The sequence below is a fragment of the Eumetopias jubatus genome, unplaced genomic scaffold, assembly GCF_037043125.1.
Source record: "Eumetopias jubatus isolate StellerSeaLion01/CBP00866 unplaced genomic scaffold, mEumJub1_p1.0 scaffold_16, whole genome shotgun sequence".
Lineage (NCBI taxonomy): Eukaryota > Metazoa > Chordata > Mammalia > Carnivora > Otariidae > Eumetopias > Eumetopias jubatus.
The window spans coordinates 93,208,642-93,235,153 of NW_028274822.1; the positions used below are offsets into that span (position 1 = coordinate 93,208,642).

Sequence of the window (26,512 nt, forward strand, 5' to 3'; positions counted from 1 at the left end):
GCATTTGGGCACCAACAGAGAATTACTGTGACTTTCATTCCATTCTGCTTTGCTTATCTGTTTTTCTAATAAAAGTCAGTTTTCTGAAGGAAAGAGAAACGGTATTCAGAAATGCCTGCGCAAACACTGCTGGGCACTTAGTGGGTGTCTGTCGTGTTTCAGGCACTGGGAGCTTCCACCTCACCAAATCCCCGCCAGCCCTGGCGTACAGTCCTACCATGTCTCCCCATGACTGTTGGAGAAACTGAGGCTCAGACAGAGACCCAGCTGGCCAGCCAGCAGAGGGGTCTTCTGAAGGGCTTTTCCACAAAGATGTTCAAGTGGAAGGAGGCGCTGCCCCGCCTGGAGGCCTGACCCCTTTCTCGGGGGACCTGGCGGGCAGGTGAGTGGACCATGCCCTGTGGGCTGCAGGGAGCGGGGATGCACCCTCACCGTGTCAGGCAGGCCCACCACTTGCAACTAGAACAAGCCCTTCCTGAAAGCAGCTAGAGCAGGACTTCACTGTCGGCTCCCCATGCTCCCCGGTGCCTGCTGCTCAGAGGAGGGTCTAGGACCGGCCCGAGGCACACCCTGCACCCCTCTGACGTCCAGCAGCAGTGTGGGGCACGGGGTGGCATGGAGTATGGAGCAGCGTGGGCACACCTCCCCTGTGCCCTCCAGGAGTGACCGCACCACTCCTCTGCTCTGGTGAGAGACAGGAGTGCATAGAACTCCCCTTTGGGGCGACGAGGAAAAACCTGCCACCCAGCCCCCAGATGTTTGACACCAATGCACCCCCTCAAAGGACTGGGTCTGAAGGCGCCATGACTGCCCCCAGCGCCATGAGGGTTTTCCTGTAACACCACGGAGAAGCAGTGAGGCTGAAAGTCTGTAACGCCACAGAGAAGCAAACGATGTCTGGCTTGCGTTCTGCAGATGGCTCTGCCAGCTGAGACACATGCCGCTTGGTTTTGTCTTGACCTTTATTAACCTAATGGAGGCGATGGATTCATTTCCCCCTAATGGCCCCTCGGACTCTCTCATTAGGGGAGGAACTGTTGGCATTTCCACAATCACAGAAGTGGAACATGGCCCCAGGACCACAGATTTACTCCTCTAAGGGGGCCGTGCTACGTGGCCACCTGTGCTAAGAACGGATCAGAAACAGCATGGCTGCAAGGCTTGTCTGTGTGGGAAGGCGGCAGAAAGACCACGGGACCGCTCATGGTCTCTGCCATGGGGGCCACACACCTGCCAGGCACACTCTGCCTCAGGGCCTTTGCACATGCCGCCCCTCGGCTGGGCATGCCTTTCCCTGCGGCCGCACGGCTTCACACCTGCTCCAATGTGGTGTTCCTGCCCTGACTCTCCCATCTAAAATGACAACCCCCCATCCCTTCCCTGCCCGTGGTGTTCTACAGGAGCCACAGACAGCGTGCCACACACCGGATGCATTTACCCGAGGTGAGCAGACACCCTGCTGAATCCCCAGCACCTAGGATGGCGTGGGAGACACCAGTAAGAAATTCAACAAACGGATAGCTCGCTCTCCCTGGACGTGTTCCCTGCCCCTCCCCCCAGGCTCGGGTGTCTAGCAGGTCACAGAGAGGCCCTCTCCCTATCAGATGGTTCCTGTATTCATTCTACAAATGCACGCAACACTGACTTACAGGGTTGCCCACGGCAGCCGATGAGGCGGTGCGGCCCGGGCCTTCACAGACTTAGTCCTACGCCAGCAGGGTGGGGAGGGGGAGGCGCCAGCGAGGGGCCATATGGACAGAGCTGCAGGTGGGAGGAACCCGCCGTGGGGCCGAGAGCAGGGGCTGGAAGCAGCAGGGCCGGAAGGGGTCCTGCCAGAGGCGGGCCAGCTGGGCCTGACCGCGGAAGGGGAGGCCGGGCGACTGCGCACGGAGGTGGGCGGGGCATTGGGCGGGGCTGCGGGTCCCGGGAAGGAGTTTGGGCTTCGTTCTCAGGGGCAGGGGAGCCCTGGGGCTCTCTGGGCTTCTGCACGGAGTGGGTAAGGGGGACAGGGCGAGGCCGGGTGGGAGGAGGGGCCGCCACAGACCGCCCCCAGCCATCAGCATCTCCACGGAACAGTGGCAGGTGTCTGCTCTGGGGACAGATGGAGCGCGCCTGGGCACCCTGCCCTCACCCCTCTGCGCCCGTCTCCGGCCCCCGGCGGGAGGGTTTGTGGGGAGACTTGCGGAGGGGGCTGTGGCCCCAGGCGGCTGATGGGCGTGGGTGAGCTGCCCCCAGCGTCCCTGCTGCAGAGGCACCAGGGCCGGCGTGACTCCGGCCCCCGCAGCGGGCCTGCCGGCACCGCATTGCAAGTGGCCGCGTCGCTGGTCCTCCCGGCTGGCTCACCAGGGTCCGTGTTAGCCCCGACCTCTCTTTCCCGTCCCCGCCCCGCATTTTCCCTTCTCCCTCTGTATATATAATCTGCGTCACCTTGTGGGGATGTTCCTGTTTCCTGGCGAGCTACCTTGAACCCAGCAGCAACAGAAGTAGAAAGGAATACATACGAACACACACGTCTACGTGGTTTATATGCGTAAAGAATACATAACACACGTGAAGCGATGCCGTGTGAGCGGGTCCACCGCAAGCGTCTACACTGGCGTCTGCTCACGCGTCTACACCATATTCACATCTGTATCCACATCACGTCGCCTCCCTCCACAAACCGGCCCCGAGCCCCCACCGCCCGCAGCGTCGGCCCCAGAGCCCTCCCCTCACCAGGCAGGACGCTGCGCAGCCCTGTGCCCAGACCCCACTGTGCAAAGTGGAGACAGAGGTGGGACGTTCAGGTCCCACCCATGGCCGCAGCGCCGGGGGGCTGAGCATAGCCAGGCACTGGGGTCTCCTTTTGCTGATGCCCCTCTTCAAACACCCCAGAGGGCTCCTGTCTATGCTAACGCCCACCTCCAATGCCTCGTCGGCCACCCAGCTGAGACCCGACCCCGTCCTTCCTCCACCATCTGAGCACCGAAACCATCAGTGGCTGCTGGCTGTCCATGGGGACGCCTCACCTGTGGGGCTGGGGGAGCTCTGCCACCTTCTGTCTGCCACCCCCCGTGACCTCGCGTTTACCAGGCATCAACCCCACTTCTGGACTCCACAGTGCAGGACGCCCCCTCCCTGTGGTCACTTGCCACATGTGGCCTCTGCTGAGTGCCCCCTTCCCAGCGGGGCATCCCCGTGCCACGGCCCCCCAACACACAGCGCTCCGCCTGTCCTCCAGGAGAGCCCCCCTCATGGGACTCTGCTCCTTTCCCTTTCTCTGACCTGCCAGATTCTCAGGGATGCTGCCTCCGCCCTCCTGCCAAGCTCTGCCCAGCTAGGTCGGGCTCCCAGGGGAGTCGCTGTCCATGCAGGACCTGGTTCCTGGCATCGAGGACCCCTGGTCTTGGGAGAACCACGTCGCACCACTGTGGGGGGCTCGGCCTGCTCCTCCTGCTTCCTCTGGGGATGGGGTTGTCCGCCTCCCCGGCCCCCGTGCGTCCTCACGCCTGATCCCTCTGCCCTGTTTCTCCCTCCCTGTCCTGTCCCCCAAGACAGCTTCTGCCCAACCCTGCGGGCCCCCCTGAAGCCACAGCACAGCCCCTGCCTGGCCTCCTCCCACCACAGGCTGACATTCCCTGCCTGTTCCACTGGGCTGGCCTGACCCCGCTCTGTCCGCCGGGGAGGACCCTGCAGGTGCCTCTGCTCTGAGCCCAGGGGGTCGTCAGGGCCACGCGCAGACCCTCCTGCCCTCGGCCCAGCCGGGCTTGCTTTGGAAGGAGACGGGAGCAGAGAGTTTTCAGGGCTTCCCACTGCCCCTGCATGGACGCCTTACTATGGATGCATCCTCCCCAGCGCTGTCCTCTGCTGTCCTCACCGGGCTCCCACTCCCCCCCCCCCCAGCCCAAGCGTCAGGGGATAGCAGCCCGGCTCCCCGGCCCCCGCGGAATCTGCAGCATGGGCTGACGGCTCCTAGGACCCCTGTGTGCGCACAGACCCGCAGCGGCCTCCCTGGGGGACAGAGGGGGCTCAGGCCCGGAGCACGGCACACACACAGCTCGCCCGTCACAGGAGGATCGGGAACCATTAGTGAAGGATTCGTATTTAATGATCAACACAGTCGAGAAAAGTCAGCATCCTCAAGAATCTGCCAGAATAACCTCCTGATTCCATTTTCAACACATATGACTGAAGGTTGACTCTAAATTTTCTATTTAAAATTAGACCGTGTCAGAGAATTAAATAGAATTGCCAGCAACTCTGAAATCCTTCAGAGAACCTGAGGTTTGGTAGAAGCTCAATGTATCGGATGCACTAGAACCTTCTAAGCACTTGGGGGGGTGGATTTCTGCTGTGATATCAGACATTCAAAGTGCGTAAGCAGGAGAGTAAACACATTATATTTGTAAGTGTCATTTTAAAAGGTTCAAGGGAATTTAATTAACTCAAGGCAGAAATGGAATTGATTGTTGTTTAATGGCATTTAATCTGTTCAACCCGAGTTAATCAAACATTAATCAGAGAAGAAGGGAAGGTGAATGTTCTTACTGGATTAGATTTATAACAATAATAATCGGAGCCCCTAGGTTTAACTTAAAAGCTTGAAGCAAATAGGTTTAGAAATGTGTAACTTCAACAAACTGTGTGGCAACTTTTCAAGACCAGCCTTAAATAATCTCTGTGAAGAAAGGCTCCAGAGCAAAAGCAAGCAAACTCCCCCAGAACCCCACCCCAACCAGAGTGCAGCTGGGCTGCACCACCGAGCCTACTGAGCCCCAGCCAGGCACCCCGGCTCCGCTCCTGGGCGTTTGTGGGGGTGCGCGGGGCTGGTTCCCAGAGTGGGCGGCCTGGGCCAGCAGCATCTGCAGCCTCTGAGAATGTGCTGGAAACGCAGATGCCTGGGCCCTGCCCCCCCCACCGAGCGTAAGTCTCTGGGGTGGAGGCCAGCGGTCTGCGTTTTAAGGAAACCCCTGCAGGACGGAGGTGCAGCCCAAGTCTAAGAACCCAGGCCTGGGCACCTGCCCCTGCCTGCTTATGGCCACCCCGCTGCCTGGAGTCACAGAGTTGCAGACCCGAGAGCGAGTGGGGTTTGCAATGGAACAGACACGCAGCACCGTGTCCCACGCGGCATCGTTTCTCGCACTGACTCCTGGTTCCCACTGGCCAGGAACCAGCAGCGCACGGGCCTGCCCGCCCCACCTCCGTTCTCCGGACAGGTCTGGTGGCCCTGTGCAACACCACTTACCCTCATGCCCAGCTCGATGTTCTCGCCGCCGTACACCTCCATGCCTGGGTCCAGCAGCCCAATGTCCCCAAAGTACTCCCGGTCCACCACGAATGAGCAGCCGATCATGGCGGGGGTCCTGGCGGGGAGCAGAGACAGTGCATGAGCGGATCACAGGTGCATAACCCCGAGCCCTGACCTGCTGTGGGTGCACAGCACAGACCAGGTGGTGGCTGGGAGAGCCCAGGACTCGGCACAGCTGCTTCTCACCTCCAGGACACAGGTGGGCTCCCCTTGGGGTTGTGCTTGTATCCTTCAGAACCTGGGAAAGCACCCAGCACAAGCCAAGTCCAAATGCTAACGGAAGAACATCAGCAGACGACAAAAACCAGCACTCAACTCAGGCGAATTAGTGTAGGGGATTTTAAAGACCTCAGTTTACTTAGAGAGTTGTTTGGTTGTCCTGACCATCATTTCCCAAGCTTGAGTCACTTGCCTTTCTCCTTCAGCATTTTGTCCTGTCTGTAGGCCAGGACTCAGGGCTGCACTGGGCCGTGGCATAGGTTGTGCACTGCTCAACTCTATGGACCTTCACTGACATCAAACTCTTTCTGAATGACACACCTTGAAGTTGTAGAGTGCGCAACCTGTGCAGCTATAGACCACAGACTGCCATCTGTTCTATTATTTCTATAATTATCTGCACCCACACATTTAAAAACCATCAGTAAATCTTGCCTCATCTGCAAAAATTGTATCTGTGAAATCAGGCGTCTGTGTGCTAGTTATATTTTTTCTAGTATGCATTACAGATCTACCAGTGTTGTGAGTCCCTGGGAAGCAGTCTCATGGAGCACCAAGAGTAAATCGGGGCACAATGAGACAGCATCACTGTGCATGGTATCATGCATTCATTCACTCATTCATTCAGTCATGAATTTAGGGAACAGTGAGCGTCTTCTAGGCGGTAAGGATAAGAAGTGAAAGTGTGTCTCTTGCAAGAAGGGGGCACAGTCCAGATGCCGTGAGGAAGCAGGACCTCTAAGCTTTGGTGAAAGATTTTGCCTCAAAACAAAGATGAAGCCCATCTGCTTGTAGGCTGAGGGGCTGGTGTCTTCCAAACCCTGAGAGGAGCCAGCAAAGGCCTCCCTGCGTCCGCAGAGGCCCCGGGGCCGCTCCAGCACCAAGGTGGGGGCCGGACCTGCTCCCTCCTCTGCCAGCTGCTGTTGCAGAGAATACATCCGTTTTCACTAAAACAACGGCAAAAACGGGTCTCCATCACAATTTAAGAGAAGCATTTCTGCTCAGTGAGTGGGAAGTCAGAAGTAAATGCCCTTCGGTCGTCCAAGAATAACAGAGGCATTAAAAAACAATTATCCTTTTATTTGTGCAAAGATTCAATTTGCTCTGTCATTAGATTTTGGCCACAAATGTAACAGTAACGAAATTTTAATGCTGCCTTTGACTTTTCATGGCAAGTGTTTGACGGGTTAAGTTATAACTCACCGACGTACTGCACACACTTCTCTCATTTTCTTCACAGCAACGAAAAGTCTCAGGGTGATCTCTGGTGAATCAAAGTGCCAAATTCCCTGCCAAGTCTATTATAGCTGGTAATGATTATTTTATTATTGCTCAGAGTTCCAAAATAAACTTAAACTCACAAGGTGATGGGGACAGAATCAGCGGCCGCTGAGTTTATTTGCCTGGGAAGTTCTTGCCGTGATTAGAGAACACAGCAAGGCTCGGGCTGCTTTGGCTGAGGGGTCCTCGGGGTCCGGGGAGACGTCGCTGTGGGGCACCTTACATCCAGGCTGTTGTGTGACATGTGCGGCCCACGGCCAGGGGCCCCCCCGAGACTCCTGCCTTGTAAGAGACATGCAGACCCTCACAGACTCACGGACGCACAGATACACGCTCCTGAGCCATGTAACTCTGGAGCCCCACACAGAGGGCGGCTCATAAAATGAAAACCCCAAATGCGCCCTTTGGCCTTCAGGAGTCCGACAAAGGTCAAAGGTGAGCCAGCCTGCTCTCGCATCGTGATGAACAGGTGCTCAGGGGCGCAGCCAGGCACACACTCGGGGACGGCCCCCAGAGGAACGTGCGGCGTGCTAGCACACGGGGTGCGGGGGGCCATTCTGCGCGTATTCCACGTGAGTGTGTGAAGAAACGGTGTGGACGGGACCGGCCCACTTGTAAGGCTCTGAAGCGACCGCCAGGCAGCCAGAAGTACCCCCTGTGCTCAGAGAGGTGGCGAGGGTGGCGAGGGCCTGTGGGCTCTGAGCCACGGGCCCGGTGGCCTTCCCTGTGCTCGGCTCCTCCACCTGCACCCCGAGGGCAAGACGCGGCCTCCCCCGCTCCCGCGGACTGCCGTGCAGGTGGACACAGCGAGTGTCTGCAGCCCGGGAGCCTTGGCCAGGACTGCGCTCCCGACCCTGCTGCGGGCGTTTGCCCCGGGGGCTAAGCTGGTGCATCCATAGGAAGCTGCAGCACAGAGGACGTCAGCTTGGAGGCCATCCGCGCGGAGGCCGGAGTGATTTCAGGGGACGTTGGGACCCAGCCACTGAGCCTGTGGCCGTGGGAACCACCTAGCACCGCGGGAAGCACCTCTCAGAAGACAAGCGAGAAAGTCAGAGTAAACGGTCACTGTTCCTCCACGGGGACCAGAGAAGCATCCTGCGTGCGTGCCTAGAAGTGCATCTGCGTCTGCACACGTACGCGTGTGGGTGCGCATCTGTGTTCATGCGTGCAGGTGTGTGCAGGTGGGAGTGGATCTCTGTGCTGGTCAGCGGGTGCACATGTGCGGCTGTGTGTGTGTGTGTGAGATTCGGGCCCTCCCCCCACGCACTCCTGACTGTGGGAGGGGCAGGGTGCTGGGAGGACCCCCCAGCCAGACCCGAAGGTCTCCCTTCCTGAAGGCTTGTCCTGGGGCCCCGTGCCCGCTGGAAGCCAGCTCACACCCACAGGGCCCTCGCCATCCCCTGGACACATGTGTGAGACTGTGCCGGTCCTGGGGACGGGAGCGCCAGCCCTGCCCGCGGGCTCATGGCCATGGGACGTGCAGCAGGGAGCCCGACACGCAGCTCCTGGGTGCACAAGGCGGCCACCGGGCTGACACACTTCCTCCCGGAAGTCCCAGCCCCATCATTCCCGTCCACTCTTCCCTCCTGCTTGAGCTTCAAGTATAATGAACAGCAAGAAAATTTCCTCAAGTAAATCCTCAAACACCATTCCCTCCCGGCCCGGCTGCCGATGTGCAGGCGAGTCCGTGGGGAGGGCAGCAGCTCTTCCCCCCAGCGATGTGGGTGGGGCAGGGAGAGCTTTAGGAGCGCTTTCCAGGAGAGAGCCCCCCCCCGCCCCGCCCCGCTGGGCTGGAAGCCATTTGTCCAGGCGGGGTGGGTCATACGACCTCCAAGAGCGCCTTCTGCCGGGAGCCGGGCGCAGCAAGGTCTGCCCTGCGGGCAGCGGTGGGAAGCCCTGTCCAGGTGGGGGGCCTGAGGGCGTCCTCCCAGTGAGGGCAAGGAGGAGGCGCAACGGCTTCAAGGGCCGAGGGCTCAGGACTCAGTGCGTGACTCCAGCCCCTCGAGAACCAGGGGAACAGCCCCAGGGACTCACGAGCCCCACCACCATGGCCCTGAGCAAAGCCCCCGTCCCCCACATCTGCCTGGAGGCCCCTGTGACACGGGGCCTCCAGGAGTTAGTGCCAGCTCAAAGCCAGCGTGCAGTACCCCGAAAACCAGTCATGTCTCCTACCTGCACCCTTGCTGGCCCAGCCCAACGGTCCTGAGTCTCACCCGTGTTGTTACATGGACGACAGTTTGTCCCTTTGGCTCCGCAAAGTGCACTGGAAGCCGGGCAGATAGATGCCCCTTGGCCTCCCTGTTCGCACCTGACGGTCGTCTGGGGCGTTTCCATGACTTAGAACTGTGTGGCCGCTGGGAGCCTCCATGTGAGTCTCTGCGTGGACCCAGGCTTCCATGGCTTCCCGGCCCACGGCTGTGGGGACAGCACGCCAGCGGGACGTGGTTGCCCCATTAGGAGAAACCGCCAAACGGTCTCCCAAAGCGGTTTGGCCAGTTCTGCCTCCGGGCTCGTGTGGGAGCTCTGACTGCCCGCGTTCTCCGCAGCGCCCACCCTCGGCCCTCCCAACGGGCCCGGGCGCCTGCTGGTGGTCGCGTGTGCGTTTCCCTCCTGGCAGAGGCCGGGTCTCCATGATGTGCCAGCCCTACCCATCTCCTTCGGTGTCGACTCTGTTTAAAGGCTTCACCTGTGTTTTCTTTGGAGTTTTGGCATCAGGGTTTTCAAAAGCTCTCAGGTGGTGCTAGTGACAAGCAAAGTTTGAGACAAGACACAGTCAGGCCAGAAAATCCTGCTTCCTGTGCAGCTCTGGGCATCCAGAGGTTGCCAAAAATTTCAGGTGCTTCCCCTTGGGGTCTCTGACTCTTAAAACGGGAACCAGTAGGCCCTTGTTTTGCTTTTGCTCCTAATCGAGTGCATCCTGAATGAAGGATTGGGGTTACCTTTCAAGCTGCTACTCTGAGTGAGCCGGGGACCTGCTGGTCTGCTCTGGACATGGGTGGCTCTGCGCCCCGTTTTGACGGCAAAGGCCCCAGAGCCCCAGCTCGTGCTCCCTGCAGCTCTCGGGAGTATCGGGGCCTGTCTCTGAAGACGTGGCCGCCGGGACAGTGCCAGCCCGAGGGGGTTGCTGCCCCGGCTTCTGGGGACTCCCGGTCTTGTTGCTCAGAGCAGCCCTCTGTGCTGACAGTGGTTCTCCTCAAAATCAGCGGGGTGCAGGGCTCGGGCCGAGCCATTGCTCCCCAGCGTCTGCTGCCTTCCGGCTGGATGTCCCCACTGCTCTTTGCCCGCAGGGCTGGTGCTTGGAAGCCCCCGCAAGGCCCTCTGGGGGGAGAGAGCCTTCAAAGGCACAGTGACACACAACCCCTGTGGCTCCCGGGCACAGTGAGCCATTGCAGCGGGATTTTGGCAGGGACACGCCAGTTTGAACAGAGTGGGGGGCAGGCGGCTCCCGGCCCCTGAAATCTCAAGCCCCTGTGGGGGGGCCCCCGGGGTCAGCCAGTCCCACAGGCCCCGTGACTGCACCCCCAGGACCTGGTTAGGAAGCGGATTCCCAGGGCTCCGCAGACGGGGCGGGGCTGCAGACTGGAGCTGATGCTGGACAGGGATCGGCAAGTGGCAGAGGATCTGGGGGCGACAGGGAGCGGTGGTGACTGCCGCCGCTGGAGGCCCACGCCTGTTTAGACGCGGCCCCTTCTCAGCTCGGGCCGATGGCCGCCTTGTCAGAGTGTGGGCCTTCCCACCTCCCAAAAGGTGCGGGATCTGTGTATTTTTAACATGTAAAAATCTGTTTTCATGTTTAGGAACCGATTTAAATAAATACGTGCGTTTGAGGACAGCTGTGGGGTCTTTGTGGGGCTCTCGGTCCCACTGCCCACGCCTGCGGCTCCCGCGGGCGGCCACTCCAGTCTGTGTCTCGCGGCCTGTCTGGCTCTGTCACGCTCCCGCTCTTCTCTCTCTGGTTTCCCGTCCTCCGTCCGTGTTTGCTTCTCTTTCGCTGGCTCCTCCTTGCTGCGCGTGCACCCCCTGCCGTCCCCGCTGCTGCCCGCCCCCCCCCCCCCCCGACTGGTCAGCGGTCCCGCCACACGCCGGCCCCGGCCCCGGCCCCAAGCCCCGCCCCCCACCGGGCGCGCCCCGCCCCCCACCGGGCGCGCCCCGCCCCCCACCGGGCGCGCCCCGCCCCCCACCGGGCCCCTGCGGCGGCCCCGGGCGCGCCCCGCCCCGCCGGCTGCTCACCGGATGGGCGCGGCCTCGTCCCCGCGGTCCAGCCAGTCCTGGGGCGGGATGATGTACATGCACCAGAGGCCCCAGTTGTAGCCGTGGGCCGCACTGGCGTACTGCTGCACCTCAAACGTGTCGTACTTGATGTTGTCGATGGCCGGCAGCACGATGCGCCGGCGGTCCTCCTGGATCCGCGACAGCGCGGGCTCAGCCCTGTGGGGAGGCACACGCCTGTGACGAAGGGCATGGGCGCGGGGACCACCAGCCTGAGCCCCCAGGAGGGGCCCACCGCCCACAGGCGGGGTGAGGTCGGGAGGCCAGCCTGCCGCGGGCAAGGGCATTGGCCCCGGGAGCCCAGGGCGTGTCTGGCCGCAGACCTGCGCCGCCTGGGGCCTCGCCCTCCCCCTCCGGCTCCGGATCCCACTCCCTGCCCCTCCTTCCCTGCTCCTGTGGAAGGTACACTCCCTTACAGGCACTCATTTGAGGACTGGTTATGTGCCACGCCCTGGTCTAACAAACGGGAATACTTCCGTAAACTTAAAAAGAAAATCCATGCCTCAGAGAGCTTATGGTCTGTTGGAAGGACGAGAGAGGCTACTGGGTACTGTTGTGCAGTGTGCAACCTACACAGCAGTATGCAGTGGCCCTGAGGGGGGGGGCAGCCATTAACATATAAGGGAAGGTATGTTAGAAGGTGAGAGGCATCCTGCAGGAAAGAGACCAAGGTAAGGCTGACTTGGGGTTGCAGTTTTAAACAGGGCATCGGTGTAGGTTGCCCTGGGCAACGAGCAGGAGGAGGTGGGGGGCCGGTGGGTGTCAGGGGGATGGGGAGGGTGCGGCCAGCGCTGAGGCCCTGGGATGTGAGCGTGGAGTGAAGTGGGGGCAGCGGACACGGTGGAGCCAGTGAGCGGAGGGACCCGAGGACGCAGGCTCTCGGGTGACCTCTCTGGACATCAGCGTTTGTTGCAGACTGTGCGGCTTCGCCCTTGGACGTGCCCCATTCCCTGCAAGGACGAGACACCACCAGAAGCCTGGCCTCTGAGCTGGAGTTCAGCTGTGGCCATGGGCCGCCTGCTGCCCCGGGGGGACCAGGAGCCTCAGGGGTCAGGAGCCGCGGGGGGGGGGGGAGTCGCGGGGGGGGGCAGAGGGCCGGGGCTTGGGCGGGTCCTCTGGCCCCACCCGGCGACACCTGCCACACGGCCCGTCTGCTTCCCCATCCCGCTGAATGACAGCCTGGTATTTATTTGCCTTTCAGCTTCGCGAGGAGCAGGATTAATTAATTACTGTTCGCAAAGTGCCCAGAGATGGAGAGCCCTCTGTAAATGCCACATCTGCTAATGAGGCAGCATCCCTGTGGGGGCCACTCTGGGAGGGGAGGGCTATTTGCAGATGGATAACTGTGTTTTCGGTTGTGAAAATGAAAGTTACACTCGTTTAAAATTGCATTTGGAGTGACAGACTCGCAGCTCTCCCAGACGGCTTCCAAATGCCCGAGGGAGGAACCGCTACCAAGTGTGGTTGTGCAGTGCGCAGCCCACACAGCCCGGTGGAGTGACCCTGGTGGGGGCAGGCGGTGAGCCGTAATGAAGGATACAAGGTGATACACATTGTGGGAGAAGAAGGGCTGTCTCAGGAGGGTGGCAGAGCGGACAGAAACACGGGCCAGGAGGGGAAGTCGAGCAGAAGAAACTCGCATCTCTGCCAAGCGTGCGGGGACAGAACCAACCCTCGTGAGAAGCGCGTGGTGCTGGGGCGGCTGAGACCCTTCAGGAGAGGGGAAGGAGAAGGCTCCACTAGGAGACGCTGAGCCCCTGCTGGAGCCAGTGGTAGCTGGGGGGAAACCACGACCTTGGAGACCCCGGGGCGCCAGACCCTCGCGGACCGGCTGGGGATGCAGGAACCATGCACAGGGACCGCGCAGACTCAGGAACGCTCCAGGCCACCAGTCCTCAGTTGGAGCCGCCACTCACGACCCCTCGTTTCCCATGGCTGGTATCCCAGGGAATGTCTTACGTTAGGCTTCGCAGCGTTTAAAAATATGCGTTGGGAGATTTGATACAAAAATCGTGAGTTTTAGTTTCTACTGAAATGGGGCAAGCCGCCACCGTGGGCCGACTTCTCTCTGCGGCTCCGCGGGCGGGCGCTGCGGGCTGCCCCTGCAGACCCACCCACTGCAGGTTTGACCTGGATTATGTGGGTGGCCCTAAGGCCAACGATGAAGGACCCCCCCCCCCCAGAAACAGAAGAGGAGAGTCACGGACACTCCGCGGAGAAGCCGGGGGAGGACAGAGGCTGCAGGGCTCCGGCCAAAGCCCAGGGATGCCGTGGACCCCGGAGGCTGGAGGAGACAAGGAAGGACCTCCCCGGGGGCCTCTCGGGGGTGTGGCCCAGCTGACACTGGTGTCCCCTCAGTGGACTTCGGGCCCCAGAAACGAGAGAGTAGTTTCTGTTGTTTAGAGCAGCCGGGTTGGGTGGTCAGAGCCCCGGGACGCTGATACACGGGGTCAACCCTCCCTCTGCCCACAGGCTGCTCCCAGGCACATGCATGTGTCCAAAGTGTCCCCGCAGCTCCCAGGCCACCGCAAACCAGGCTGTCCCCTGGGGGCCCGGTCTGCCATCCCGAGTACTGATCCAACCCCGAGGGCCTGGAGCCAGGCGCCAGTCTCTCACGCAGTCCTGGCAACAGCCCGCACCCCGTGCACACTTCCAGCATCCCACCTGAAGACGAGGAGACGGGCGCAGCTCGCCCTCCCCTGACCGCACCATGCTGGCAAGTGGGATGTCCCCCGCTGTGACCCGCTCCCTTACCTACAGCGTTCCCGCAGGATCGCTGCCCTGCCACGATATATCCCTTGCTCATCTGCACAGGGCACCCCCCATGTGCAGCCATCAGAGAAGTGAAGGGAACAGCTGGCGCTTTCCAGAAAATTCAGAAGCACGTCCTGCTATTCGGTCAAGGCGTCCTTGGACACGGGCTCTGAGGATATCAGCGCACCCTCTGCGTCTGGATGGCGGGGTCTGGACAGAGGCGCCAGGACCAGCCCTGGGTCCGACACTCCCCGGGGACCTGGCCTCCCCCTCGATGGGATAACGTGCTGGGCAACTGACACCATTCTTAAGGCTGGTTCAGAGCTGGAGGAGGCTTCCAGGTGGCCCAGGCTCTATCCTTGGCATGCGCCAGGACCCCGGGGCCCCACGCGGCAGACCCTAGGCCACGCAGACCTGCGCTTCCTGCAGCCCACAGGGGCTGCTGTGGCTGCTGGCCCAAGGCCACACGGAGCATCGGCCTGCAGGGCAAGCACGAGCTTAGGGCTGGAGCCCTAGCCTTCCTGCTGGGGTGCTGGGTGCGGGGTCACAATGCTAGGTCATCCTGCACACCTGCTCCTGAGTCACCGTGTATCCCCGCCACTCCCAGGCCACGTCCCCCTGCAGGCATCTCATTACAGGCTCACTTCGCCCCTGCATGGTGGACGAGAGGGCACCCCAGGACAAGAAACTGCTTCCAACTGGTGCTGGGGGCTTGGGCTGCAAGCAGCGGACCGGGACCCCGTGGCGGCACGTGCCCCACAGCTGTGTGTGTGCCATGGTTGGAGGCCACGCACACACGCTCGCTCTGTGCTGTGACCTGCTGGACACATAACACCCTGCAGTCTGCGCCTCCCGAGCGGCTTCCGGCCCAGGAGCGGGGCGTGAGAAGCCCCAGGCTGGACTCAGATGCCCCGGGCCCCAGGCTCATCTTCTGCTGGCTCCTGCAGGGAGTCCTGGAAGCCAGCCCCACCCCCAGCTCTGCCCCCCGCGCCCCACTCTCACCAGCCCATGCCGAACTCCACGTGGGCGTCGAAGAAGCCGACCACAGGGGCCGTGGCCACTTTCCAGCCCTGCAGCCGTGCCCGGATCAAGCCTTCCCTCCGGTTGTTGCGGACGATCTTCACCAGGCCCGGGTACCGCCTGTTGACGTACTGGTCCAGGCTGGCTTTGAGCTCCACTGCAGGGGACACAGAGACGCCTCAGCATGTCTGCTCCCCAGCAGGGCCCTGAGGTCGCCCCAGGTCGGTGTGGGCCCCGGGCCCATACTCCACAGCTGTTGAAGGGCACCTGCAGCCGGACGTGCTTCAAGGGGTGGGGAGACCATGGGGCGACAAGACCCCGCCCTGTGAGGCTGGCCCTCCAGTCCAGGGGACGACAGACAAAAACCAGCCAAACGGGACTGAGCGGACAGAGACACGTGTCACAAAAACAGAAGACCCCGGGACCGAGTGCCTCCCCTGTGAAGAAGGAAGTCCACACATGGATGCACAGCGAGCACACGTGGTCGGTCCACGCCGTGGGGTATTCAGCCGTCCACCCACTACAACTGAGGACAGATGCGGTGTGATCCCACTTCTCTGAGGCCTCGACAGATGCCACCTTCATAGAGACAGCAGGCGGGGTGAGGGCGCCAGGGGCTGGGGAGCGTCTAGTGGGGGCAGACCTCCAGGTTGGGGGGGTGCAAAGTTCTGGAGACAGACAGGGGGGACGACTGCACAACAGTGTGTGTGCTTCATGCCCCTGAACCGAGCACTGATGTTTTAAATGGCTAATTTTATGTTATGAGAAATTTCAGCTCCATAAATCACTAAAAACTCAGTGAAGGCACAGGTGAAAAACCAGGAGGGACTTGAGAACGCTCCACAGACCGAATGTGCACCCAAACAGGCGCATCTACAGCAGATCAGGGCTGGTGGAGAAGAGGCAGTGGGGTCTCTCCAGGTGGCTGGGCGGGGTGTCCCCCTGCAACCTGCCTACGGAAGCTACCTGTCCCCGGGACCCAGGGACGGCCACCGGTCCTTCCCGGGAACAGCCTCCAGCCCCATCCTGCCCTTTCCAGAGAAGGTGGCCACCCAACCCTCGTTCCTTTCATGGGGTCAGCTCGGGCCCTGCAGTGTAGACATCCAGACCGACCCTGGGTTGGACATGGCACATCCCGCCCTTGAAGGGCTCCAGAGGTGTCCCCCAAATTTCCTCCATTTCCCTCCCTCTTGAGGTGCAGAGGAGAGGCCAGGATGATGAGCCCACAGGACCTCAGTCTGGGGCCCCACCCACGGTGGGTTCAGGCTCCTGGCTCGGCTGGTGCCCAGGCTTTTCTGGGTGACATCTGTAGGAGATGAATTGAGCCCCCAAATTCAATTCCACCCACAGCCTCAGAATGGGACCTTATTTCAAAATAGGGTCTTTGTGGATGTAACCAGTTAAGGATCTTGAGATGAAATCCTCCTGGACTTAGGGTGGGCCTCGTCCAACAACAGGTGTCCGTATAAGAGGAGACATACAGGGGGGAGGCCATGTGAAGACGAGGAAGAGGGGGAGGGAGGCAACCCCAGCTGGAGCACAAAGGACAGCAACAGTCCCCAGAGCCGCGAGAGGCAGGGAGGGCTGTGGCCTGGAACCCCCGGGGTGTGCGGTCCAGCCCACCGACTCCAAGCCTCCAGCCCCCAGCTCCAGCACGCTTGCACTGTCGGGGTGCCCCACTGCCCCACTTACCACTGTCGCTGTTGTCGTCCACCAGGATGACCTCCTTGAGGAGCCGTGAGGGCGTGCGGTTGACCACACTGTGCACGGAGCGCAGGATGACGGAGAGGGCCTCATTGACAAAGATGAAGACCACGGAGATCTGGGGCAGGTCGGCGTCATGGGTCACCTGTCGGCACCTGCAGGAGACATGGTTCGCCGTCAGTGGTCAGTGTGGGGCGTGCCCGCTCAACTGGTTCTAAATCTTGCAACCAGCAGAAGAGCAACAACAAGGCCTTGGGGCGAACGCCCAGATTCAGAGATTGCATCCATCAGAAGCCACAGCCTCGCGTGCTCCGAGCCTCAGCCCGCTGCATCCTTGCTGAAAGTCAGGGAATGGCGGTCATGTCAGGCTGTGGCCTGGTGGTGGGTGGTGGGTGGGGCCCAGCCCTGAGCCCAGCGCCGTCAACACCTGGTTCCATCTGCAGTCGACATGCAGTGGGGGGCTGTGGGGCAGCATCTACAGTGAGCCCTGTACCCCAGGTGTTGCCCCCAAAGTGAAACCCGGGTAGTGGGTGATGGGCTGCAGAAAGGCCTGGACAACGTCAGCTGAAGGCTGTTGCTGGGGATCCGAAGTCTGCAGGGACGGCCTCATCATCAGGGCTGAAGATAACAGCCTCAGCCAAACCTAAGGACTGAGGGGCGCAAGGGGGGGTTGTGCGGTTCTCCCAGGGGTCTCGCTGCAGAGGATGGGCATGGGGGCTGGGCATGGGGGCTGGGTGAGGGGCGAGGGATGTCCGGTTCTTCAGTGTAATTAGATGATGCACGTTGGCTAAGGTGCCTGCAGAAGGCAACGGGCTGTTGGTGTAATAATGTGATTGAATAAATTCACCAGGGGGCAAAGGGAGATAAACAGGAACTTAGCAAATGGTCAAAAATAAGGTGACATAAAAAAGAGGAAAGAAGAGTAAAGGAAATACAAAGATACACGAGGAGGAATCCACGAACGTTTGCTGTCACAATAAACGTAAACACACCAAATCTCTTAAGATGGCAGAGGCCACTGGACTTGGCTAGACACACATGCTCTCACACCCACACGCTCACACCCACGCACTCTCACACACATGTTCACACTCACTCACACGCTCACACTCACACCCATGCTCTCACACCCACACACACCCACGTTCACACTCACTCTCACACACAAGCTCACACTCATTCACACGCTCACACTCATGGTCTCACACCCACGCACTCACACACATGTACACTCACACATGCTCACACTCGTGCTCTCACACCCACACACTCACACATGTTCACACTCACTCGCACGCTCACACTCTCACAATGCTCACACTCGTGCCCTCACACCCACGCACACATCCACGCTCACACCCGCGCACTCTCACACACATGTTCACACTCACTCACACGCTCACACTCACACCCATGCTCTCACACCCACACACACCCACGCACTCACACACGTTCACACTCACTCTCACACACAAGCTCACACTCACTCACACTCTCACACGCTCACACTCATGGTCTCACACCCACACACTCTCACACACATGCACACTCACTCACACATGCTCACACTCATGGTCTCACACCCACGCACTCACACACATGTACACTCACTCATGCTCTCACACCCACACACTCACACATGTTCACACTCACTCGCACGCTCACACTCTCACAATGCTCACACTCGTGCCCTCACACCCACGCACACATCCACGCTCACACCCGCGCACTCTCACACACATGTTCACACTCACTCACACGCTCACACTCACACCCATGCTCTCACACCCACACACACCCACGCACTCACACACGTTCACACTCACTCTCACACACAAGCTCACACTCACTCACACTCTCACACGCTCACACTCATGGTCTCACACCCACACACTCTCACACACATGCACACTCACTCACACATGCTCACACTCATGGTCTCACACCCACGCACTCACACACATGTACACTCACTCATGCTCTCACACCCACACACTCACACATGTTCACACTCACTCGCACGCTCACACTCTCACAATGCTCACACTCGTGCCCTCACACCCACGCACACATCCACGCTCACACCCGCGCACTCTCACACACATGTTCACACTCAGTTGCACGCTCACACTCTCACACATGCTCGCACCCATGCTTTCACACCCACGCGCACACACGTGTTCACACTCACTCACACACATGCTCACACTCGTGGTCTCACACTCACACACCCACACGCTCACACCCACGCACTCTCACACACATGCACACTCGCTCACACTCATACTCTCATACCCACACACTCACACGCTCACACACACGCACTCTCACACAGCCCTGCTCCAAAGGGCCAACTTCCCTCCCATGGAGTGAGTGCAGACGGGCTTTGAACCCGAGCCATCCGCCACGCCCAGGGCCAGGTGCTGCCCTAGCACAGGCAGGGCAGTGCCAGTGAGCCCCCCCATCCCACAGTGTGTTAGGGGCTGCGTGCTATTGTCTCTGGCCTCACGGTGGCGCCCAGGCAAGAACAGTGGACACGGCAGCATGATTTCAGAGGAAGGGATGGAGGCAGGGACAACACAGGGCCATGGGTGGGGACCCTGGGGCCATCTCTAGACCAGGCAGCCAGGGAGGAGCCGTGAGCAACCTGGCAGTGAGTTTAGCCCTGCCCTGCTCAGCTCGGCTGCAGAGCAAACACCACAGACGCGATGGGCTAAGCCACCCAAGTGCGCTCCTCAGTCTGGAGGTGGGGAGTCCAGATGCAGGGGCAGCAGGGCCGGCTCCCCCCAAGTCCTCCCCTTGGTGTGCAGACACTGTCTTCCCACCTTCCCACCGTGTCCTCGGTGGTCGTGCCCTGTGCATGTCTGCACCCTGCTCTGCTCTCTGCGGGGACTCCGTCATAGGGGCCAGGCCCACCCGAGGGACCCCACTCCACCTGTCACCTCTGTAAGGCCACACAGTCACATCCTGAGGTGTGGGGGTCAGGGCTCCCCTGTATGAACCTGGGGGGCGCAGCTCAGCCTGTAACAGACCCAAAGAACAGAGGAACGAGCCATGTGGAGGACGAGGGGACAAAAAGAGCCAGCAGGTGGGGTGCACTAGGCGTGATGAGAAAGGCTGTGCGGGCGAGGCAGGCTGTGGGGGGCAGCGTGCCCCTGCCTCAGTGGACACTCAGCCCCTTTCCACCCTCCACAATGCAGATACACGCGCGGCTGGCCTCCGCCCTACAGCTCTGGCCATGAGTCCCCGGGATTTATTATGGTGTGGAGGAGGCAGCAGCTGGACACGGGCGGCCCGTGCGAGGGGCCTGTTCTCATGACCTTCCACGTGATGTAGACGTTCCTGCCAGGAACCTGCGCTTCACCCTAGGGGTCATGGCAGCCACTCACCTTAGAGACATGCCGCCTTCACCGGATGGAAAATGCTCTTTGTGCAAGCTCAGGCCCCTGCTGGTTCCTGACACAGAGCCCCCAAGCTGCTGGCCACTCTGGGGAGAGCACAAGGCTCCCGGGAAAGCAGGGCAATAGAATTGTCCAGATACACTCTCCATTCTTTGCTCCGCAGGTCCATCAGGCAGGAACAATGTGAGTGGTGCAGGGGACTCACTGGCCGGCCTTGGTGAGAAGTCCAGGGGTGTGTGCCTTCGGGCCTGCTGGGCCGGGGGTTCGCCATGTCGGCAGGACCCAGGGCCTCTTCTGGCTCCACGCCTTCCTCGGGGTAGGCGATGCTCTGGGGAGGGCAGTCCAGTTCCCAGCATAGGTGGGAAAGCACCGTGCGTCTCTTTGGCTCTGATTGGACGGCGCGCCCTGACGTGGACCAATCACGGTGGCCCGAGGAGACGGGGCGCTCTGATTGGCTTACCCGTGGATTATGTCACTTCTTGAGTCTGGGAGTCGGGAGGGGGCTTCACGAGGACCTCGGCCGAGGACAGGCAGCTGGTTGCAGGGAAGGTGGGGGACCCTGACAGCCCGGCCCCGCAGTGGGGACTCTGTCCCCCGCCTTTCCTTCTGTTCTCCTGCAGATAAGAGTATCTGCTGGGCTAATGGTGTGTTCGAGGGTCTCCACGTTGGAGCGGCTTCCCTTGGCTGTGGGTAGAAAGGTGTCGCCCTCCCCCACAAGAGAGCCCGCGAAGGTGACCTTGGGAAACAGGGACTTTGCGGGTGTACCTATGTCCCGGATCTCAAGGTGAAAAACATGCTGGCCTTCGGGGCGGCCCCAAATCCAGCGACAGCTGCCCGTGAGGACAAAGGGCAGAGGGAGGTCAGAGTCAGGGCCGGGTCTGCCGTGGACCTGCGCGAGGCTGGAACCACCCCATCCGAGGGCGGCCCGCCTGCTCACGACTAGGGGTCTTCCGGCACCTGTCCCATCAGACAGATCCGAGAACGGCCGGCGCCGAGGAAATGCCACGTCCAGGGGTGTTTTGGGGCTGAGAGTCCATCCCATTCATCTCTGATGGGGACAACCAGGAACAAGGTGCACTGGGGGGTCGTGGGGGCTGTGCCCCAGTGAGTGTGAAGAGCAGGGGCAGAGGGCCCAGGTCAGATGTGGTCTCTGCTCAAACCCCGGGGGCGGGGACCAAGGAGTGAGCAGGGTGCCATCACAGAGACCTGCGCTGCCTGATGCCCCAGGAGCCACAGAAGGAAACCGTCCGCATGCCGTCCATATGGAACCCACGGGAGAGGCAGGACCCAAACGGGGAGTCCAGAGGGAGCCCGCGTTGGGGGCACCACTCCCTGCACCCAGACAACACGCCCCCGAGTTTCTAACTGACAAAGCAGGCTGGTCTTCCCAGCTCAGCTCTCCACAGCCTGGACACACGTCTTGCTGGGTTAGGTCAGGTCCCTGAATAATTTAAGCCCAATCTATTTCATGAATTTGGTTCTGAGAGCCTGGATTCCGTGCTTGACCCTCTGTGCTGTGGCACTCACCAGATAATCTCTCCATCTTTCCAGCTCTGCTGCAGAAACCACGGTCTAGAAGGGATTCTTCACACAAAGTGATGTTGCTTCTTGAGATTCTTCTCACTTAGTTCTTCCAGCAAGAATAAGTCCCACTTGGGGACTAGAAAATCGACAGGGTCACATCTATTATGGGATCTAGTGCTGTCCAGACGCTTTGTAAAAATAGTGCATCCACTGTGGTCACCACGATTGTAAAACACGGGATAGATGTCTACAGAGCTTGGCAAACACGGACATGTTTAACTCTGGATGTGACAGAGAGCAAGCTGGCTTCAACTCCGTGCCGGGCTGTCCCCTCCCTGAGCCCAGTAACACCCAAATGTGTCTGAGCGCGGCTGGGGGGGGAGGCCTGGGGGGAGCACAGCAGGGGGACAGCCTAGGGGGGTGGGGCATGGCTGTGGGGACAGCCCGGGGGGCACAGCTGTGGGGACACACTGGGGGACAGCCTAGGGGAGCACAGCTGTGGGGACAGCTGGGGGGACACAAACAAAGCGGATGCTGGTTTCTGTGTCTGGGCACTTTTGGAGATGTGGTTTGGGGTGGCTGGAGGCTGGGGTGTTAGTGGCCAGGCCCTTCTGCCTCGTCGCTGTGCCACGCGTGGGGTTGTCCCCAAGCCTGCCTGCGCCGGCAGCCCCAGTTCCATCGCAGGGAGCAGGGAAGGAGGGGAGGTCATGCCCTCCCCACCAGGCACACATTCCCCAGGTCCACGTATGTCCCACTGGCCATGGCTCGGCCCCTGCGAGGGATGCAGGACATGCAGCCTTAATACAGGCTTGAGCCCCGCTGGATTTGGGGTTCACTTAGGGAGGGAGAAAGGGAGAAAAGATGGGAGGGTCTGGGGCGGAAGGGATGGCGCCGCTGCCCAGGACCGCGTCCCCCGTGGGGACAGTGGGCTCCACGCAGGTGGAGGGTGAGCCTCTCCCCCACACAGCATGGGAAGACCAGGATGGCTCGGGGCCTCCTGCACATCTTCATACTGGGTGGCCGGGCATGCGGTGCTCCCTGTGTGAGCCCCACTCATGGTAGAGAGCCCTGGGGACGCCGGTGCCAGTGGGCACATCAACAAGACTCCGCCTGCCCTCGCCGGCCCCTCCCCATGCTTGTCCGCTCACCACGGCTCCCCCTCAAGGCAGCCCAGGCTGAGCCCCTGTCGCAGAGCAGAGACACCGGCCCCCCAAGGACCACCGGCAGCACCCCATGGGCCTGACCGCTGTCCAGGGGCTCGAGCAGGCAGCAGCGAGGGGGCGCGCAGACAGTCCCGGGCTTTGGGCGCCCAGGTCCACAGCCGTGTGGTTCCACAGGCCGACCCCTGCAGGCGTCATACAGACAGGTGTGCTGCTGTGGGAGGTTTAAGTTAGCGCTTCCCAGAGCACAGGGGCCTTTCCCAGACACCCCTTCTGGGCAGGGTGAGGCCATCTTTGTCCACAGCGCTCATCTGCACCTGGCAATCACCCCACCGGGAACGCGTGCAGCTTCTAAGTTGTTGGAATTAGAAACAGTGCAGTGTATAGGGTTCATTTAGGCCCAGCACAAATCTGCATTAAATAACCTCTTTTACTCATAATGCACTCCCCTTCCCCGTTAGACAAAGTGTGTGTTCAACCCAGGGCCGACGGAAAGGGATGTTATCAGGGAAGGCTCACTGCTAACCCGGCCCCACCCCAGGGTGGGGGCCTCGGGTGCTGGGGCGTGGCCGCACGTGGCCGCACGCCACCTGAGCAGGCGGCCCTCCCACCCAGCTCTTTCTGCCGCTGGGCTGTGGCCATTCTCGGGACTGCGCGGCTCGGGGACCCGGCCACCTGCGCTTCCACCCTCCCCGTGGTGGCCATCACGGCCCTCCAGCTCTCCGCGCCCCCTGCCCTGTCTCTCGTTCCAGCTTAAGCCAGTTTGAGATGGATCTTCTGCCACGTGTGACGAAGGGGTCCTGATGCAGCGCCGGCCTTGGAATGCACACTGCCCGAGCTCGCGGTGCGGTGGGAGGACTCTGCCTGCACACGCCGTGAGCTTCTCCCTCAGCAGACGGGTCAACCGCGGAGCCAGCGGGCTTGGCTCAGGCGCTCACGGCCACACGTCTGACCGCCACCCCGTCTCAAGAAGGCTCCGTCCGTGGGAGCTGGGGTTCCCTCAGCAACAGGGCTTCATCCTAACCCTGCCCGCCACCAGGACACAGACAATCCCAGCTCGGGGCCTCGGCTCCGGGGGCGGGGCAGAGAGAGGGCCACCCGCCAACCCGTCAGCTGAATTCTCAGCCAGCCCCCCAGGATCTGAGACGGGTGTCCCCACAATCCTGAGAGGCCAGAGACCAAGCAGACCAAACACCACAAGCTCCTGAGAGGAGCAGACAAGCATCCCTGCCTCTCACAGCTCACAGGGCAGATGGGCAGATGGCCCAGGGCACACGAGGAGGGGTCTGCAGGGCCTTCGGGAAAGCTTCCTCTGTTCTTGAGGACAGACAGGATGCAGGAACGTATTTGTTCAGCCTTTCGAGAATGTGTGAGGGTGTGATACTGGGAGCTGCCGCAGCCATGTTGTGATCATGAGGATGGATGAGGCAGAGCAGAGAACTGGGGAGAGCTGGGGCCCCTGATGCTGTCAGCAACTGCCAGTTGAACGACTCGGGACCCTGACTGCAGCCTGCTGGTTATGTGAGGTCAGGAGTCCCTTCACTGTGCTGTGCAGCCATGTCTAGCTGAGTTGTTGGGGTTTTCATCTGACATTGTTGTCACTGACAGAGAACATCCTCTCTCTTTAGGGGGACCCCACTCCTCCCTGGGGTGTCATCCAGCCCATGTACCTAAACACTGTGATGCACAGTTTCAAATAGGTGCAGTGGCCACCGTGCTTCCCAAAGAGGCTGCAGCAGCAGGCCGCACCCCTGCGCTCCTCGGCTGGGACCCTCCCACCACAGCCACCTCCACCCACAGAGCATGGCGAAGCAAGGCCACGTGCCTCTGAGCAGAGTCATGAAGAGCAGGAAGCCTTTGTTTTGGGGGCCCTGAGGTACCACGGAGGCAATCCGACTGCCACGCAGGGGGTGCTCTGGTGGACAGCTGGAGGTCAGCATCCACACGCGTGACATACCCCAGGCCTGCCACCGGGCTCCCAGCCATTGAGGGCCCCCGACACCACACCCCCAGCTGAGTCCAGAAGGTCCTGCTCAGAGAGGCCACCCCCACACACCCCATCTGAATTCCTGCCTCCGAGTCCATTAACACCGTTAACGATGTAGCGGGGGAATGTGCAGGGCACACAGTGGGTGCTTCCTGCAGACGTGCGGGGTGGACTGCTAGAGGGGGGCTGAGCTTTGTGCAAGAACAGTTCCCGCTCAGACTTCGCGTTCCCCACTGGGAGCCAGAGCAGCAGGAAATCCTCAACCGCAGGGACGTTTCTAAGAGGATTTATAAACCCACAGAGGAGCAGGGGTGGTTACGAGGCTCTTGAAAGCCTCTTCCAAGGTCTCGGTTAGGGCGCATGGCAGGCACGTCCCGGCTGGCCTCACAGGAAACAGGGCCATGGCAGCGACACTAATGGAAATTTATGGGGACGCCCTTTGTGCCGCTGGAGAAATAATCGCAGGATGGAGAGGCGGCACCCCTCCCAGGGCAGCGGCAAGCTCCGCGGCTGACGGCAGGACACACATCTATCTCCTGCCACAGGCGCCAGGTCTGGGGCTCAGCATGGACCCGGAGGCTGCGCCTTCCAAGGGCAGGACGGATGTTTCTGGAAACAGCCGCCCACAGGCTCTTGGAAGCACGTCACCCAGCGAGCATTTCTGCTTCTCTCTGGATGCCTTCCTGATGGTGGCACCTGCCCGCTGTGGGTGACACGCTCCACCCTCGCAGGAACGTCCACAATCACGGATCCTTGATGAGCAAGGCCACACCTCTGCTGGGCCTTCCTGCTGGCCGGACAGCAGAGGAGGCCGAGGCAGGACTCGGGGGCCCAGAGGCAGAGCGCCCCCTCCCCCAGAAAGCAGCACGGAGCTGACACGTGCAGCAAACCCCGAGTCCATCTGTCCATCCAGGCAGCTGGCTGCAAGGCCTCCCAGAAACATTCGCTTGCACATGCATGGGTGCCCACGCACAAACACGTACACGCAACTACATGCACACACACAGCATCTCACAGACCCAGGGACACACTGCAGAGCAGACAGCCAGCAAAGACATCCAGGGCTCGTACTTATTCGAGGTGCCTGCTTGTGGAGCTAAGGGCGCACGTACCCGGATGTGCACAGGCAAAACAGCTCCAGCTCACCTGTCCCCACCTGTCTTCACAGAGACAAGGCCACAGGCCGAGACGCAGCCCGCACCCCTGCTGTGGGGCACAGACTCACCTCGCCGCGTGTTCACGGACGTACAGGCAGGCACTCCTGTACTCAGGCACTCGGACCTCAGAGCCTGGCAGACGTGCCCACAGACCCCCACATGCCGGAACCAGGGCACGGATGTAGGAGACCCCTCCCACACCCCGCCTCACACAGACCAAGCGGGACCGTCTCAGGGGTTGCGACGTCACTGCCCCGAGTGCTGAAGGGCCTGGCCACCGTCTGGCAGCCCGGAGGCCTTCATGCACCCGGTGGAGTGAGCAGGCTGCAGGGGTGGCCCAGACCGCCACGAATCGCTGGGCCATCGGCAGCCTGGGCCTTCAGGGCCCAGGTGCACAATCTCCGGGGCCTGTGACCACCAGCTTCTCCAGACTCTCCCTCCAGCATCCCTGTGGTCACTGACCCACCATGGGCCAGGGTCCAGCTCAGCATGGGCTCTTCTGCTGGCTGTCAGCCCCTGCGGCCCCATGGGGCCTCTGAGGGTGGACACAGCCCTTCCCCCGGCAGGCTCCAGAGCTTGGGGTGAAGTGGCTCTGCCCGCATCCCAACAAATCCCCAGCTGCGAGGGAGCCAGGGGGCAGGCAGGTTCTGCCCTTCCTGTCTGGCTGCAGCAGGCTCGAGCGCCCCCTGCCCAACTTCCCTGGGGACCGCCCCCCCACAGACATCTCCCTCCTGGGGGCACAGACTGAA

The 26,512-nt window shown here is 61.0% G+C and overlaps 1 protein-coding gene across 1 annotated transcript in view; it reads right to left on the minus strand.

The window, feature by feature from the left end:
* GALNT9 (polypeptide N-acetylgalactosaminyltransferase 9) overlaps nucleotides 1-26,512 on the minus strand; it is a 74,900-nt gene that overhangs the window by 18,010 nt on the left and 30,378 nt on the right. The window contains exons 3-6 of the mRNA XM_028095946.2: nucleotides 16,523-16,689; nucleotides 14,813-14,987; nucleotides 11,018-11,215; nucleotides 5,225-5,342 (exon numbers count right to left, since the gene is read on the minus strand). Of these exons, the coding sequence (XP_027951747.1) occupies nucleotides 5,225-5,342; nucleotides 11,018-11,215; nucleotides 14,813-14,987; nucleotides 16,523-16,689 (658 nt within the window). The remainder of the gene's footprint in view (nucleotides 1-5,224; nucleotides 5,343-11,017; nucleotides 11,216-14,812; nucleotides 14,988-16,522; nucleotides 16,690-26,512) is intronic.